Source organism: Amphiprion ocellaris, chromosome 10, assembly GCF_022539595.1.
Source record: "Amphiprion ocellaris isolate individual 3 ecotype Okinawa chromosome 10, ASM2253959v1, whole genome shotgun sequence".
Taxonomy (NCBI): domain Eukaryota; kingdom Metazoa; phylum Chordata; class Actinopteri; family Pomacentridae; genus Amphiprion; species Amphiprion ocellaris.
Genome location: NC_072775.1, coordinates 18,720,296 through 18,738,676, shown reverse-complemented (window position 1 = coordinate 18,738,676; position 18,381 = coordinate 18,720,296). Strand labels below are relative to the sequence as shown.

At 38.8% G+C, this 18,381-nt stretch overlaps 2 protein-coding genes across 3 annotated transcripts in view; one reads left to right on the top strand and one right to left on the bottom strand.

Annotated features, from left to right (window-relative positions):
• The window catches only part of LOC111568692 (phosphatase and actin regulator 1-like), a 54,605-nt gene extending 46,575 nt beyond the window's left edge, over positions 1–8,030 (bottom strand). Inside the window, exon 1 of the mRNA XM_055014244.1 lies at positions 7,842–8,030. Within this exon, the coding sequence (XP_054870219.1) occupies positions 7,842–7,953 (112 nt within the window). The 5' untranslated portion in view covers positions 7,954–8,030. The remainder of the gene's footprint in view (positions 1–7,841) is intronic.
• Positions 8,031–10,393: 2,363 nt separating this feature from the next.
• On the top strand, positions 10,394–18,381 carry LOC111568703 (NAD-dependent protein deacylase sirtuin-5, mitochondrial-like). Of its 2 annotated transcripts, none has more exons than XM_023270475.3 (9): positions 10,394–10,552; positions 12,019–12,123; positions 13,860–13,993; positions 14,339–14,564; positions 15,305–15,392; positions 15,523–15,576; positions 16,615–16,738; positions 16,911–17,026; positions 17,289–18,381. In XM_023270475.3, the coding sequence occupies exons 2-9, from the start codon at positions 12,024–12,026 to the stop codon at positions 17,359–17,361; spliced, it is 915 nt and encodes a 304-aa protein (XP_023126243.1). In that variant the 5' UTR covers positions 10,394–10,552; positions 12,019–12,023; the 3' UTR covers positions 17,362–18,381. The 2 variants fall into 2 exon arrangements, with proteins under 2 accessions (XP_023126243.1, XP_054870220.1); XM_055014245.1 differs by lacking the exon at positions 10,394–10,552 and adding an exon at positions 10,756–10,801.

The following is an 18,381-nucleotide window of genomic DNA, read 5'->3' as shown; positions in this document are numbered from 1 at the left end:
ATGTTAGGCTGGTCAATACAGAATAGCTTTAAAACTTGAACACATGATGTGCTCCCAGTTGGTCTCTGACCCCAAACTCCTTGAGTATAGACAGGAAACTCTAGCATTTTAGTATTTAAGAAACATTAACTGGCAATTTTCCATTAAAATACACCTAGTGGTCAAATCTAGTAGAATGTTCTTACATATAATTCATTGATTTAACTGTCATGTTTTAAAACAAAATAAAATTGATGCTAAATGTGCAGAATTTGTGCAATTGTACTGCAGCTGTGTTTTTAGAGATAAAAATAGACTGCAGGGAAAACGACTGCAGTCTGTGCACTATTTCAACCCTCGTCCTACCAACATATTTAGCATGCAAGGACTACTAACAAGAATAAACCACTATATTGCAAAAATATTAACTTATGTCTTCTCTAAACATTGTTCATATTTTTTGGAAAGCTGTAGTTAATTTGCGTTTTGTGTAAAACAAAGATAGATATTTTACTTGAAAGGAAAACTGCAGCTTTTACCCCAAGTACAATCCACACCCGGTGTTAAAAGATTAATTACCATTATTTGTATTTTAGTATATATTAATTTTCAGGAATTTCAAGTAAATTTACGTTCAAATCTGGCCTATCTCGATCGGCTTGCCACTGCTGCCTCAAAAACCAACACTGATGTCATACTAAACGATAACAACAAGATATACTGTGTGTTTGTAATAGTCAAACACATCTTGGAGCTCTGAGAAACAAATCTTTTAATCTTTCTGTGCTCATATTCATCCTTCCTCCTCTCTCTGCAGCCTCTACATTTGCGATTTTCCCCACACTCACACCATGTCCTGATCATGCTCTGACTGCATGACGCGCTATTTTAGTCTCATCTTCCATAATAGAATATAAACATTTAATTTGATATTCATAAAGCATTTCATCTCGAGCTTCTGTTTTGTGTTTGTGACTTTGAACATCATCTGATTTAAGGAGGAGCAGTATGCATAGACAGAATTAGTTCTTTTGACTGGGGACCTGAATACATTGTTTGGTAGGAAAGCAGTAATTGCAAAGTCATGAAAAATTTGAAAACACATCTGATATGACTAAAAAAGTATAGCTCTGGGATTTGAGAGTACCCCAGAGCTATATATTTTGCAGGATGAGGGTTTATTTATTCATGGTATTGTCTGGTTTGGATCTGTGAGGAGAGGAGGAGCTGGTAGCTTTTTACAGACTTATGGCACAAGTTTATCTGAATGTATCTGTTGTAGCCTCACTGTCACCTGGAAGAATGTACACTACCGTTTAAAAGTTGGGGGTCACCCAGGCAATTTCATGTTTTCCATGAACACTCACACTTTTATTCATGTGCTAACATAATTGCACAAGGGTTTTCTAATCATCAATTAGCCTTTCAACACCATTAGCTAACACAATGTAGCATTAGAACACAGGAGTGATGGTTGCTGGAAATGTTCCTCTGTACCCCTATGTAGATATTCCATTCAAAATCAGCTGTTTCCAGCTAGAATAGTCATTTACTACATTAACAATGTCTAGACTGTATTTCTGATTAACTTAATGTTATCCTGATTGAAAAAATGCTGCTTTTCTTTCAAAAATGAGGACATTTCTAAGTGACCCCAAACTTTTGAATGGTAGTGTACATCTGCAGATGTTGCCCCTGTATCTCCTAAGAGCTACAGTATATTTCATTTTGAGTAGCCACAGGTAACATTTTAGCTCTGACAATGTTTGAGTAATGTGATATGATGAAAAAAATCAATTCTACACTGGATCTATATTTTGTAGAAAGAATGGGAGCAAAGTGCCTCCTTAGTTTAATCACTTAACTTCACAGAATTATTTTGCTTCCTCAGATCCTAGTTTATCCTGCAGGCTATTAGACGATCTTTACACAGGCTTACATAACTGTCTGAAAAGTGCACGCATTATTTAACATACTGTTTTTTGTAGACAAAACACTAAACCTCTCGTCTGTGTTGCAGTTAATCAAATACGGTATAATAAGGCACAATAATCTATTACTGTAAAGGATTTTATTTCTCCTATCAGTCAAATAATAGAAATAATAACCTGGGTTCAAAATGTGAGGGTGAAATGAAGCTTGGATTTATCATTGGAAATAGGATACAATCCTGAAGGAGTGCTGAGTGGTGCAATGCAGCTTTGATTGAACTGAGTCCCAGGTTTGCAGCAGTGTTGAGGGGATTCAGACTCTGTGAAGACACTTACTCAGCAGAAAGGTCCTAAAGAGCTGGTGCACTATGGGAACGGCGCTAGTGACACCTGCAACAAATGACTGCCTTTATACATTCATCATCTCCACTTAATGGATGACAGTGTATGCCCCCCAACCGCCTGCCATTATCTGCTGAGAATATACATATAATTGCCATTATAGATGCCATTCACTCATCCCTCAGGGAGCATACTGGATACTGTGTGCAGCCTGCTTTGTTTTATTTCTCAGAGCCAGACAGAATGCATGTTTCTTTAAATTTAGTAAAAGCAGCCTTAGAGAGCAACAGTGATTCAGGCAGAGCTCTCTCCTCCAGTATTATTGGTGCTTGGCCATGCTGCCGTTTCACATTGCGGTGGAATCTTTACCCCTCTCTGCCCAGCGTGCATCCATACTTACTATAAATATGACCCACAAGCACATCGTCATGCAGATTTCTTCAGCTTGTGAGGCTTTTGAAAAAGGCGTTATTTCTCAGCTGGCGTGTGGAAAGCACATCACAGCCAGAAGCCTTTCCCACACTTCCAAGTGTGACAGAGAGAGGGAGAGAGATGAAAAGAAAGCAGAGAGAAAAGCCAGAGATTGCAGGAAAGAGATGCTGCTTCCTGAAGGCTCTCATAGAAGACATCCGCTTGCCTTTTTTCTTTTAACCGTCGTGCTCCCGAGGTTGGCAGGTGGTCTGGTCAGGTGACACCAATGGCTGATTGAACTTTTATGCAGCAGGAGCATCCAGTAAGAGTTCTGGATGTAGCATTGCTAGTTTTTGCTCTGATTTTCCCACTCATGTTTTATTCAGACCTGGGATGCTTCAGCACATGAAGGCCTATTTGCAACCACGTAGGGAAGATGGATGCTCGGTTTTCTTTTTTCTCTCAGATGCAGTGTGGTTAGTATCTCCTATGATGGTCTGACATGTCAGGCGTGTGCTGTGTGCATGTGTTTTGGAGATGGGAGGCTATGAAAGAGATAAATTGGAGGTGACAGAGACTGAGAACTGATATAAATCTCTAGCCACTAATTATCCTCACTTTGTTAAACACATTTGCTAATAGCCTCTAGTGTCTCTACAAACAGCTAAAAACATTACTAATTCAACATCCTCTGCACTGGCTCTAGCCCAACTAGTTAATCAGAAATTCACTTTGCCTTTGAAAAAAAGAGAAAAAAAAAACAGACTGACAGCTTGAATCGGTGATTGCAAATTCAGTCGGTTCTTGTCCTTGCAGCAACCTTTAGCTGCCTTTTAAATTCCAACAAAAACGACATAATCTGACCAGATCTTTCCTCATGAAAGTGAATATGCAAATCATGCCAAAAATGCTGAATAGTCCAAAGAAAACACAAAATGTCTGCACACATCCTGTCAGAAAAGCCACAGTTACATTTCTTGCCTATGAAATGTTTCTCTGACATGCTGTAAATCCTCAGGTAAACCCAGCTGGCACACAGCGCTCTGCAGCAGAAATTTGCCCCGTCCCACCATGCATCTGGTGTGTATTGATTGTACTCTTTCGGACAGCATTGCTTACTGTGCACAGGCACTGCAAGACAGAAGGAGAGGAGCAGGGAGTGGTGGGTGGTGAATGATTCGAGTTTAGCTTTTTTTAGCTTAATATGGCTGCAACACAGAGCCGGGTTGGAACAGCAGATTCAGAGAGAGCATGCACATGTAATATGTTTAAGCCGCATCTTTTTGCACGTTTGCATCTGTACTTACATCTATGTTTTAAGGCAGGTTTAAATTGCGACACAGAGACGGCATGCTGTGTACGGTTAAGGATTCAAAAACACATTTGCACAAAAGCCAGGGAGGGTGCCTCATATTATCTGTCCTTAAACATCTGCAGTGCAGCCAAGTCTGGAGTCAGCTTTGTCTGTTTGCGTGCAGACCAGGTATAATGGTAGGTGCTAAAGCCATTGGCACAACTAACACATGTGCAATCGGTGTGCTGTGATTAAAGTTCCATATGACAGAAAATCTAGAAGATACGAAACCTATGAGAATAATCTGGCCTGTGTGTCAAAACTGTAAGGTGCATAGAAAAAAACAACTAAATAAACACATAGAGCTGCATTCCAATTTGCAATATGCCATTGATGGCATATTGATGGGTCATTCTCAAATTCTGACATGGGTACAGGAAAGCTCTGTGTGTAGAAAATTTTTTATTTTATTAACGTTAAAATATGCCCACCTAGATTACCCTTTGTTTACTCACAGTAGGTCTTCATCTACAATCTACAATGTGCAGCCTTCACAACACAACCATACTGTAACATCACTATAATTGCACCAATCAGTCAGTCTCTGTTTCTCATATGATATAGTGACAGTATCAAGCAAAAAGAGCGTAACCATCAATTAGAGCCATGGAGAGTATTAGCACCAAAGGGTGACTAATGAAAGGAATCAAATATGGAGACAGAAGGCTTGGAGACACGGAGTTAAGGGGTTAGGTTGATTGTGTGAATGAAGATGTTAGGTGTCTAATCTCTTTGGCAGAGGTACTTTAGTGGAAAATCAAAAGCGTGAGCTCCTGCAATTCGGAGAGTTTCTCGCATGAAGCATGAGTCTGCAGACAGAAAGCAGGGCTGTATAGCTGAGCTGCTGAATGACGGACACATAAAAACAGGCAGGAAGCCTCTTCAAGCGAGACAGATGCTGTGTCAGCAGGCAACATATAGGCAGCGCACTAACAAGGAACTGATATCTATGCACACTTTGTTCTCACAGAAATGCATGTTTACAGGAGCTCACATGGACGTATCTCTTCTTTTTGGCTAGAAATCTATAGAAATTATCTTTAGCTGAGCAGTAATAATTCTAGTTCCACAAAAGCTGTCATCATTCAGATGCTAGTCCAGATTCCTGAGTGTGTGTGTGTGTGTGTGTGTGTGTGTGCGCGCGCATGTATGTATCCTGCTGAAATAACAATCTCAAGCTTCACACCAAGCAGTAATGATGGAAATCAAACCTGTCATTGAGGTCAGACATCCATCTACACCTACGCCCTTTAATGTTTTATGGCAGATGGCACAATCGTTGACAACTGTGTAGTTAATGATGCCATTATATGGTTATGTCTTTGTGACTGTGCACAGGGCCATTTAACTGTGGGGCAAATTAGATTAGTGTAGACTCCAAACAGGTCAACGCAATAAAGCCATGTTTCATACACGCTCTCTGATTTCATTAGAAAACCCACAGAGTATCTGTCATTTGTATGCTGCCGCCTTATCTCTGTAAAAGTCAAAGTTGTGGCACACGCTGAACCCCCACAGGGATGACTGATCCGTTCACAGGCCAAATAAACTTGTTTCCAGCATCAGGGAAAAGTCAAGGATGAGCTGAGATGGCTGTGAGTCTTGCATTTATCTTCTAATCATCACTCAGACAAACTCAGTGTCATGTAATCAGATGCCACTGTCTTGATAATAATCTGATTATGTTGGATATAAAAGTTCATTGTCTGCTCTTTGTGAAGATGCAGATCATTTCTGAAAACACTGATTTAGTCATTAAATATCAGTTACAACAATGAATACGATTATGAATATCATCCTTTTAAGGCGTCACAATGGCCCTGAAAAAAGAAAAACATAAAGTGAAAACAGAGCCATTGTCTTATCATGAAATACACAGAGATAATTGCCCAGTTCTTGTTTCACATCTCTGGCAGCCTTGGTCATTTATCATTATTAGGCACCTGGGTGCACAACCACTAGACTTTTGGTTTCCTTGGCAATAAGCAAGCTAAATCCTGCTCCACTTCTTCAGGTGGAAGTGAGTCAACAGAGCTGTTGTACAAATCGCCCCCGTACATTCCTCATGCATTGTGCGAGCTTGTTGTAGAGTAGGGAAATAGAAAAGAAGCACAGAAGCTAATGACAGTCTCCTGTCATCGACAACAAGCTCGTCTCCACAGGCCAAACACTCACTGGCACGAGCAGAGAAGAGCCCAAAACTGCCTTTTTTTCATTCATTCAACCAGGAAAACACAGCCGAGCACTGTTTTGCTCTTTTCCAGCAGTGTCCGGGCTGACATTGCACACAATGTTGTCTATACAGCCGCTACATCCTGGCAAATGAGAAACTGCACTGGAGCCTTGACTCTCCTAATTCAAGACAACACAAGCTCTGCTCCTTCAACTATTAAATACTATTGACAAGAAATCACGAGTTGATGATTTGTTGTCAAGTTCAGCTTTTCAGATGTGAGCATTTGCTGCACAGCTTTTCTTAAATTTAATATCTGGCATTTGGGACTGTTGGCTGGAAGGAAACAAGCAATTTAAGGATGTCAGTTTGGGCATTTTCACTAATTCATGACATTTAACTAAATGATTAATTGAAACATTACTAACAGATGAATTCATTATGAAGTGACACGCTTCCACACGCTTTGTCAGAATGCTCGAGGCGCCTTCCTCACATCAGCATATTTTATCTAATGTCATCAAGAGGATGAAAAAGCAAAATATGTGACATTTTGACGTTTTCTTCCCCCTAAAAATAGGGGGGAAATGAGAAACAAGGACAACTGGACAGCACACAAACACCACAGACTACAGGCTGGCACTCATCTCCTACATTTTGCAGAGTGGATGATGGGTGTGACTCCAGCTGCAGGCTGATATAATGGGATAAGAACATTTCTATTAAGCTGCGCCAGCTCTTAGGACTGTTCTTTTCTATCCTATATTTCAGAGGCATTAAAGGAACGAGCGTAGGACTTGTGATGTCATTCTAATTATTAGACATGTGGGCACACTCAAATCCTCCCAGTGAATGAGACTAACGGGAGAGAAGCACATTTATGACAGTGATACCTACAGATATCAAAGATCCTTTAGAGTTTTAAATGACTGGCAGGGATGTCGGTTTAACAGACTGCTGGATGCTGGGTGGATCTTTATTACACTGTAGTGCAAAAAGATCCCAATCCTGTTGACTCAGTCAGCATAAAATGCCAAGTCACCATGGTAACAGGGGATGCAACACACTTTGTTGAAGGGGATGGAGACAGAAGACTGGTCGCCACGAGTGTCATCGCAGTTAGATTAGAATCTGAGGAATAAAATACATAACAGAAGCAGACATTTCATCCGATTTTGTGCACCACAGCGAAAGCTCGGGCTACTACAGGTCACATTGAGGCTTCTTCAGATTATGTAACTGCGTTGAAATACAGCGATGGCAATTACCAAACACTGACGAAATCTGAATTCACACATGAACGGTAGTGAAAGCTGGGAAAACACGAAATAATCGGCTGCTGTTTCGTTCCCAAAACTCCGCCAGTGTTTTGCGCCATGCTCGCCTGTCATCCCTCCGCCGCCAGTCTACAAAGTTGCATAACATTTCAGTCACAGCTGCCTTACAAGAAGAACCACGGCGATCCATTAATAAAACTCGGCAGCTTGAATGCCACAGCGAAACTAAAACACAAGTCCACGAGGATCACAGCCCGGTGGTCATTTTTCACCTGCGTAAAAGCAGGAGACTGTCATCCCCCTCCAGTTTAGCCACAACGACACATGTAATAGGAATGTTTTTGGGGGTGTAGAATGGAGAGATGTGCGCCTACCTGTCCGCAGGTTGAAGGAGAGCCGGGCTTCGACCAGATATGGGGTGTCGCTCTTGGAGCGCAGTCTTCGGATGGGTCTGCGGTCTGTGCTGCTGGCTGGTGTGGTCGCCATCAATTTGAGCCAGTGTCCAGGGATGACTGCTGGCCGACTGGGGCAGATGCGGAACCACGGCCACTCACACGCTGGGAGGTAGCTATTGATGGAGGGGAGGGAGGAGGGAGGAGGCAGTTCAGAGAGAGAGAGAGATGTTGATGTTATGTGGCTATATAGGGCCTAGTGGGAGGAAAAATATGAATAAATTACAGAAAAGGCTCAATATGCACTGCCAGTCAAAAGTTTGGACACACCTTCTCATTCAGTGAATTATCGGTATTATTTTCTACATTGCAGATTGATACTGAAGATGAACATTTTTTTATTAACACATGTTCCATTCATAACAATTATTATTTACAATATAATGTTGATTAAAAAGAAAGGCTCCCACAATTAGAAGAGACACCAATGAAAAAAATAATACGAAAAAAGGAGATTTAAATTTCATTTTAACTGTTTTATTTGAGATTCAATCTGGTCATCGGGGAGTGGGACAAGGGAAAAATTTCATTATGTATTGTTTTATAGTTTCGATGTCTTCAGTATTAATCTACATTGTAGATAATAGTACCAATAAATTAAAAGCATTGAATGGGAAGGTGTGTCCCAACTTTTGACTGATAGTGTACATATGGGTCATTCCAGAATTGGAAGATATTCGGGCTACGAAATATTTGAAAAATAGACCTTCTCTTTTACAATTTTCTGTTACATATTCATATTCATCAGTAATAGGTAATAAACTATCAAAGGCTTGATTGGCTCAGCTTACACATCAATTGTACCATTTTTATTCCATGTTTTATTTGTTGTTTGCTATCCCTACTCTAATCATAGTAACAGGATTGCAAATCCATGCTAATGTTAGCGTTTTCTCAGGAGTAGAAGCTAGATATTTAGCCAGATGTTACTGCTGACCAACAGGACAAACTTTCTGATGGAAAAAAGTCAAGAAAAAGTCAAAAGAATTTATGTTATCCTGATAACATTGGCATTTTTAATATTGTTTTGTTATATATGTACATTTGATTTTATTATTTAATGTTGATATTTTATTACTTATTGCTTGTTATGCATCGTCCAGTGGAAGCTATCTATATTTTCGTCATGCCATGTATGATGACAATAAAGCCATTCTAATTCTAATTCTAATTCTAATAATATGAGGTAGAGTGAGACATTCAATCAAGGCTGACAATATTATGAAAATATGAAAAATAAAAGAGAGGACATAGCTTTGTCCTAGTCATTCTTTTGGAAAACTAAATCAGTAATCGAGAGTCTACATGATTTACAGGAAACAGAGTTTCTGTTAAAGCCAGGATTTTTACATATTTTCATTAAGGTTTCCCAAACTTACTCATGTTTGTGTCTGTCTTTCAGTATATAAGTTATTCTTTCCAGTGAAAGGTTTGACTTGTTTTTTTTGTCTGATGCAGTGTGTATTATACTACTCAAAAAAATGAAGGGAACACTTAATCATCACAGTATAACATCAGTTCAGTTAAACTTCTGGGGTAGCAATCTGTCTAGTTAGGAAACATAAGTGACTGTGAATCCCCCCTTCAGTGGGTTCATAATTTTGCTTTCCACTGTCCTATCATTGATATACACTATGAAGTTTATTGAGAACAAAATGACATAGAATAAAGTGTTCTCTTAATTTTTTTTGAACAATGTACTTGGTTTGTGTTTTTTTCTTTTTACATAACAGAACTGTTAAAAAATGCATTTTAATTCATCATTCAAATTTAAATTAACATGTTTGCAGAAAAAACGACTGGCTAATGTACTAGAATACATTACATAATTAAAGAAAACTATTGCTGCTGTGGAAATCCTACAGAAAGTAAATCAGTGTTTTATGTATATTGCAATAAACCCTACTTATGCCTATGAGATGCATGTCTTCCATGAACAAGAGCCAAAGGAATAAAGTCCCAATCTTATAGGGAGGTTTGTTGCTCATACTCCTTACAGAAAAGGGTAAAAATAGGAGGTCAATCTCTTGTGCTTTTGGCAACTGTTCTACTAACAAGGCCAACTAATAAAGCTGGTAACCTGGTACAAACAAGAGGCTGAATTTCCATCACAGTTGCAAATAGATAATAAGATAAAATGAGATGTACAAAGGCAGATTTTGAGGGAGGCAGACTGGTTCTGTAATATTTCAGTCCAGGTCTTTGTGGACCCATGAGAAGGACATTAAATAAACACAGTAAATCTACAGCTAGAACCTTCAGTGGTAATGTGTAAAGATTTTTTTTTCTGAATCTATTTTTATTTTAGAATTATTGTGACAGTGTCATACTCTTTCTATTTTATTCTGAAGCTGAAAACATGTCTTCTTTGTAACATGAAGCGCTGCTCCAACTTGACAATGAATGAATCATCCCGAATGAATCACAGTACCTGCTGTCTACCAGCAGATGGCTCTCCTCACCAACACTTTGTTTTCTCTTTCTCCACGTCCAGATACTGAGCATTTTTGAGAGCACGATTTACGACAGTGTGACGCGTTTACGGCATCTCTGTTGTTAATTACAGCGACGCGTGTAAACAAGCAAACTCGGCGTGTCTTTCTGCTCTGACAGCGGGAATATCACCCAGCGAGGTAAGTGGCATACAACTGCTGAGGCAAATTCCTTTAAATACGACTTTTCCCACTTTGTTTGCACTTGATGTCGACTATAAAAAACGCGTTTGGGCGGTAGTTCCTGCTTATGTGACAGCGAACACGTCGAGGTTTGAGCCCAGCTAGCTTAGTTCATGACGTTAACGAAGCGCTAAGTCAGTGTTAGCACATCCTCGGAGTTTGGAGAGGATTTCACAACAACGTCTGCCGTCTCCTGGTGGATTTTAGGTACGTGGTGGCAGGAAAGTGACCTACAAACAGCCGTAACAGTAAATGTAACATAGCAGGACGTCTGTAGGTGCTCAGCTCCAAGGTGTCCTCCAAGTGTAGTCCTTGTAAGTGTAGTCCTTGTTTTGTGTGTTTTGCTGGGCATGCTGTCAAACCTGTTCAAACACATTTGATATCAGGCACACAGGCGCGCCCAGCTGTCTGTTAGAAGAGAAAAACTGTCAGCGTATTCCTTTAACCCTCCTGTTGTCTTCATTTACGGGCACCAAAAAATTGTTTCCTTTTCTGAAAAAAAAATCCAAAAATTCAGCCAAAAAAAATTCCACAAATTTTTTGAAAATTTGCAAAAACCTTCAGGAAGAAAATTCTAATAATCCCTTAAAAGTTTCCCTTAAAAGTTATATTTTTTTAAAAATCCCCCAAATTTGGCAAGAAAATTCTTGTAAATCTTTTTTAAAAAATAGTAAAAATCTTCCAAAAAAATCCTTAAATGTCTAAAGTGATTACATATATATCAGTAAAATTTCTAATATTTTCTTTAAGAACATTCACAAAAAAAATCTACCAAAATCCAGTGAAATTCACTGGATTTTGCTTGATTTTTCGTGAATGTTCTTACAGAAAAAATTTTTTCCATCCCAAAATGTTCAAAAATTTGCCAAAAATGTGGACATCAGAAGTTTCACTGTGAATTTTTTTTTTTTTTCCACATTTTCAAACTTTAAAACTGGTCAATTTTGACCCGCAGGACAGCACAACAGTTAAAAACTTACTGCACATTCCTTGTCAGTACCAAAACAACCCACACTGTGCCAGTTTTGTTGCAACTGCAGGCTGCATTTAAGACCCTATGATCACTGCTCTGATTGCACAGTAGCTATATCTTGTATTCATTTTGATATGTTGCAACTATACACTATATAAACAGACACTTGCACTTGCTCACATTTCCTCATTCTCTCACTTGCATGAAGCCTTAGTGTTACAACTTGGAGCAAAAGGAAAAAGCATTCCCTTCGTCTTATGCTTCGTTGCAGCTACAAATCAAATTTTTAAACTCAGTTGCATTTGATACAATCAGGAAAACTCCTTTACTTGTAAACAGTGTATGTGAGAAAGAATTAGAATAGACATTAAAGGTAAAAAGTGTGACTACACAGAAATTTGTCTTCTCTTGCATTCTCTCATGTTTTTCATGTGTTCATGTGGTGTTTTAGTGACAATGCTTCTCCAAAATCGAGCTGTCTTTACACTTGGCCTTCGCATGTGCTCCACACATGTGACGAAAGGACCGCTGATTGACACAGCAAGACCCAGTTCAGGTAATTCAGTTCAATTCAGTTTTGTTTATATAGCGCCAACTCACAATATATGTTAAAGAAAAGCTTTGGTCTGTCATTAAACACAACACAAAACATGATTCTTCCTGACAGGCACTGAGGAAATTATACAGTGAAATGTTGGGATTAAGTGTTTTTAGTTGCATTTCACAGCAGAGTACAGAAATATTGTCGTATCACAGTCATGAGTAAGAAATCAATCAAGGATTAAATGCTAGTTAATAATAAACAAACAAGTAGCTCCTGATTAAGTGCAATCAGGAAGTAGATCATGATAAGATAAAGGGGAGCATACTGCTAGATTCCATGTAAATTAACCACATAGAAATATTACTTATCTGTAAATCTGCTTACTTATATCTTTCTCAATTCTAATTCTACCACTAAATTTCACTTACAAGTACTACCGCCTGGGGTCAGAACAAACTAGTAAAAGAAACTATCATGATTTCAAAATAGTAACTCATTACTTTTCAAAAATATTACTAATTATTCAATTAGTGTAGCCTGAAATTATTATATAATTTCATATATCAGTTGAAAACAGCTGCTTTTCTTTAAAAATTGCAGCTTTTCAATTCACATTAGCACTTAAACTTGGAACCTAACCCTGATCCTTTGCGTGTGTTATAATATGTTTTCAGTGATTTAAAGAAAGCATTATTTGTGTTCAAATATCTCATTGTTGCCTTGCAAAACAACTCAGGTGGCATACATCCATTTTGTATACATTGCTTTATCCTGTAGAGGGTCACAGAGTTCACAAAAGCAGGGTAGGCTTTGGCAGTCTATCACACGACCAACACAAGGAGACAGACAACCAAGCACACTCATAGCAAAAGCCAATTTAGATTATAATTAACCTCAGCATGTCTTTGGACTGTGGGAAGAAGCCAGAGAACCCAGAGAAAACCCACACAGGCACAGAGATAACATGCAAACTCCATGCAGAAAGGCCTCGGCTGAAATATGAGCCCAGGACCTCAGCTTTATCCCAGCCAAAGACATCCTCCTCACATCTTTCTCCTCACATACACCTCTTCTCACCTCCTCCCTCGGCTGATAACATTTGGGCTTTTTCCCCAGCACTCACACCATGTCCTGATCATACTCTGGCTGCATGTCAGCTGTATGCATAACACACTGTTTCAATCATAGAACATTTAGAGGTGCTGTCAGAACACATGAGGATATTCTGAGTCTATATCTTTCAAAATGACTGACAGATTGCCCCTCCGTATCCCTGGTGATGCTAAGTAAAACTTTAAATTTGGATACATGACAAACAGGAACTCAATACATGGTTCCATCCAAAAAATAACTGCATAGGTGGAGTCAGCAGTCACCCATAGCCCCAATATGCTGGAAAAAAGCTCAAATTAAAATAGAAAACAAAGGCATTAGGTGCAAATGATTAGCAAAGCCAATGGAAATTTGAATGGTAGTATAAAGCACAGGTGGATATGACGACAACTATAGCTCAGGGGTCCGTGGGTATGTCAGTCAGTAAGATGAGTGTTAAATCAATTGGAGGGATATCCAGAAACCACTGACTGTAGTGCTAACTGATATACTGTAGCTTCCAGATTTCCCTCCTCTTCGTTGTTTTTGTGTCACTTGGAACATTGCTAGTGGCAATTCTAAAAATGTATAGCAATCAGACATTTGGAATTTGGATGGCACCTGGACTGATGATAGTTATACTGTAATTTTCCTAGATATGTCTGAATTCCGCAAGGCCTTTGCTCAAGCCAAGCACATAGCAATCATCACAGGGGCTGGTGTGAGTGCAGAGAGTGGCGTACCAACCTTTAGGGGCGAAAATGAGAAGTGGAGGAAATGGCAGTCTCAGGTAATTCATAAAGAAGCAAAGCATTCACACACTCACACTTCTAAATAACAATTTTTTTCTCCCCCTTTTTTTTTTACAGTCAAAAATTGTGCTTAGTCTGTTTGTGTTGAGTTGATATGAAATGGGAACATTTTACTGTTTTTGTAGATTGATCTCAGTAAAGATTTAACAGTCATTCTTAATCAAATAAAAAAATCCCCCTCCCTAAATGTGGTGTTTAAACTTACTATATGCTGCTCTGTTGTCTCTATATAATGTGTCTAATTCTTGCCTCTGAAATCTATGCTTTTGATTGCTGCCTTTGAGCTTTGTCCTAAAAACATGCCCATGTGGATTTATCCTCAGGACCTAGCAACTCCAGAGGCCTTTTCTCGCTACCCATCTCGGGTTTGGGAGTTCTACCATTACAGAAGGGAGCTTGTGTTGAACAAGAAGCCCAGCGCCGCCCATTTGGCTATAGCAGAGTGTGAGGCCCGGCTGAAGAAGCAGGGACGCTCAGTGGTTGTTATCACCCAGTGTATAGACGACCTGCATCGACAGGCTGGGTCCAAACACGTGCTCAAGATTCACGGTGAGAAGCCAAGTGGGGCTAAACGTACAATTTACCATTAGAATTACGTATTGAATTTATGTAGAACACGTATCCAACACGTAATTGTTGTGTTTATTTTAAGCAGGTAGAGCTTCATGTTATGCTGAATCTTACAGTTGAAAGAAGAATTCACTCTGTAATTTCCATACATGCTTTATTTTTTATTTTTTTGGTAACTTACTGGGCAATTAGATTTTTTATTTTTTTTTAAATTGAACACAAATGTAGAGGATACATTTTCCCATTGGGATTAATGAGAAAATATTTGGCCATTGTTAAGTTAAAACTTATCCCTAAACTGCTCCACAATTAGTAATTAATGGAAAGTTTGACAGCACCATAGTGGTTTTACTGGGATACAGAAACATGTGATTCATTGCTGTTGGTCTCTCAAACAAGCACAGGCCCACAGAGTTAGTCACTAATTTAATGTAAGTGGACCAAGTCCAGGAAGTGTCTTGCTCAAGTGTTGATTCAGTCTTATGGAAACCACTTTGTCTGGCTTTCCTGTTTTCATAGTTTTTTTTGAAGAATTGATCGTCACTAAAGTGGTGCTGAAACGTTTGACTTGCTCGCTAAAATCTTCCTTCAGTTGAGCTGGGTAAACGTTAGAACAACAAGCTACCACTATCAACTAACTGTGGTGAGCAGGAGATGCTTTTTCTAACTCTGACAGGCTTAAATAATTAAACAGCTTTGTTTTCGGTATACAACTGCAGGCAATCTGATGGAGACACGCTGTGTGAGTTGTGGGGAAGTGACTGTGAACAGGCGAAGCCCGATATGCGCGGCCTTAAAGGGTAAAGGGTAAGAGGCTGCAGGAATATACACAAACTGATAAGCATTATCATGATAAGTTATATGATCCCTCCAGTTTGACCTCTGCCTGAGTAAAGTGCTATTTAACTCACTGTGTGTTTGTTTTATTAATGTGCAGCGCACCTGGCCCAGATGTTGCTGATGCCAAAATTTCAGTGGACAAACTGCCAAGGTGGGATTACTTTGGCTTTATATTAATAACACTGGGAGGCAGATTTACTAAGCTTTTTGTTCTGCATTTTTAATGCATACAGATCAGTCAGACACAACATCTGGACATGCAGTTTGCACAAAATTCTGTATTCTGCATCAAAATTATGGACAAAACGTCGCTAAACTCACTCCTATTTGCATATGGGATGATATTACAGACACGGAAGTATCTGTATTTTGCTTAACTGATTTTGAATTCTGCCTTTTGCCTAATTTTGTGCGGAAAATAGCAGGTGCAAGTTTTTTCTAAAAACAAATTATTAAAAATGAAGGAAGACGGAATGTAATAAGAATGAGCAGTAATAAAAAAAATCACATTAAATGAATAACTTACAACACCAAAAAGTAATACGATGCTAGGGAGTTCAATATATGTATTTGTACCCACTGATTACACACTTGAGAACAGCATGCCATTTCTAGTACACAGTATTTATTTTTTATTTCAATTATTTTGGTGTCCTTAGGAGAGTTGCATTAACAACCATCTCCATCCTCTTCTGCTTTGTTTTAAGTATTTGCTGGAAATACTGTTTTGCATCTCATTAAGCTATCCCTGTTCTTTTTCATCTCCCTAAAAGTTAATGAAATCTATATAAATGCACCTGCAGATTTAGTGACATGACCCAGTCACAGAATGCTCCTTGTAGCATTGAGCTTCTGCTCTCGTAGCTTGGTTCCCCTTTTCTCTTGTAATGAAGTCTTTTCTTCCACTTGGGGGCAGTGGTGTGCAATGAATAGTTCAACTTCATTTTGGGCTAGCAAGTTAAAATATGGCTGACTGTTTCACATTGACATTTACCAAGCAACAGCTAGAAAACAGCAGTTTTGTAGTTTTATACGTGCTGTGTCTATCTTTATCTATCTAGCATGTTACTCCTCTGATCCCATCACTGAATATTTATGCTTGGAATTACGTTTTTGTCTTAAGCCAGTTACTTTGTGTTGAAGGTAATATGACAAAACTAATACGAGGCCTGTTTGATGCCATATCAAGGTGTGATGAAAGAGACTGCCATGGTCTGTTGAGGCCCAATGTAGTGTTTTTCGGGGAGACTCTGGACTCTCACATCCTGACCAACGTGGAAAAAGAAATGGAAATCTGTGATCTCTGCCTGGTGGTGAGTTATCCTTATTTCAATATGTGTAGATGGCATATTTTGCTCCTGTGTAATACTATTATGTAATAGAATATTTGTTCAGAATGTGTCAAGGACTCGACCTGAAATGCGATACTGTACAGTCGATTTAACGGTGACACTGGAGTCATTGCTCTCTGTTATTTACCTATAGGTGGGCACATCTTCCATTGTTTACCCAGCAGCCATGTTTGGGCCCCGGGTTGCTTCCAGAGGCGTTCCAGTGGCAGAGTTTAATACAAATACAACACCAAAAACAGAATATTTCACGTAAGTCAGTCGAGTTCATGTTGAAGACAATAAAAGTAGACCACCTATCTTGGTTTTAGAATGAATGAAGTTAACATTTAAAGAGGCAAATACTGAACTCAGTGCATATTGGTGTAATGTAGGTCCAGGTCACTGTGTTCTTAACAAAATATCTTATCAAACAGGGTCCCACTCCAAAGTCCGTTCAACTCAATAAGTGACCTTCTAACGTAAAAGTCTGACCCTCAGTGTCTTCTTTGTTTTTGTGTGTGATGTGGAACAGGTACCATTTCCAGGGTCCATGTGGAACAACGCTGCCTGCAGCTTTGGCACAACATGAGTCAGAAGTTTTCTAAGAGCAAACAGACTGGGGTTTTTTTGTTGTTGTTGTTTTTTTGTTTTTTTTTTTTTTTTTAAAAAACATCAATCAGTAGCTTCTTCCACAGTCTAATACAATCCAAAGTTGTGGGATTTCACAACAGTTTCCCAAATCTTTGTCTTATAATATTAAATTGTTAATGCTTGGTAGAGGTTAAACCTGTAAATAATTTAGCTTTGCAAAAATTCCAAGATGGATCTGTTAATACTTGAAAATGTAGGTAACTAACTGGAATCATACTGGGTTAAGATTTTGTGTGTTGTACAAACTTGCTGCTTAGAATTAAGCAGGAACTATGCAGCTTGAGAAAAGAAAGGGAAAGCACTATGTATGTAGTTCTTTGCATAGGAAAATACCTCCCTAGATATGACAGGATATTGATTCATAGTACATGCTGGTAGCAGGTTGTTATATTTTAGAAATACTGTGCTCTAAAATGATGCTGTAGAACAGAACAACATATTGCTTCTGGTGCCAGTGGAAAACATTCCTCTTTTCTTTTTCCACCAAATGAGCAGATGTACAGACAGTAACATAATCTTGTGCCTTTCCAAGCTGTTTACACAACCTTGACTAAACGCTTGCTTTAAACCTCAAGTACAAATCGACTAATGTTACAGAGATTTGGTCGAGTGTACGGAGGTTGCTGTTGGCCAACGACAGAGATGGTAGAGACGGAAAATTCAACTTAGTTTGAATCGGCATCAATTACTTCTCATGCCGTTTGACCGTGTTTATTGACATTGTTCTAGAGACGTGTCATTCATGACACATTTGGTACATTTTTGTACTTTTCAGTGTCTGTTCAGTCCAAGAAAAAATGTAAGTGTTCAACCTCAACATGGAACTTGTCTAAAATTTAAACCAATTGTTTAAAATCGTTTTTTTTCTACTGGCTTCTCTGTCCACAAGTGTTACGCACAATTTTGTAAAATGTATTCTATTAAAACTTCAATGCATTTATACAGAACATAATCATTAAAACACTAAACTGATA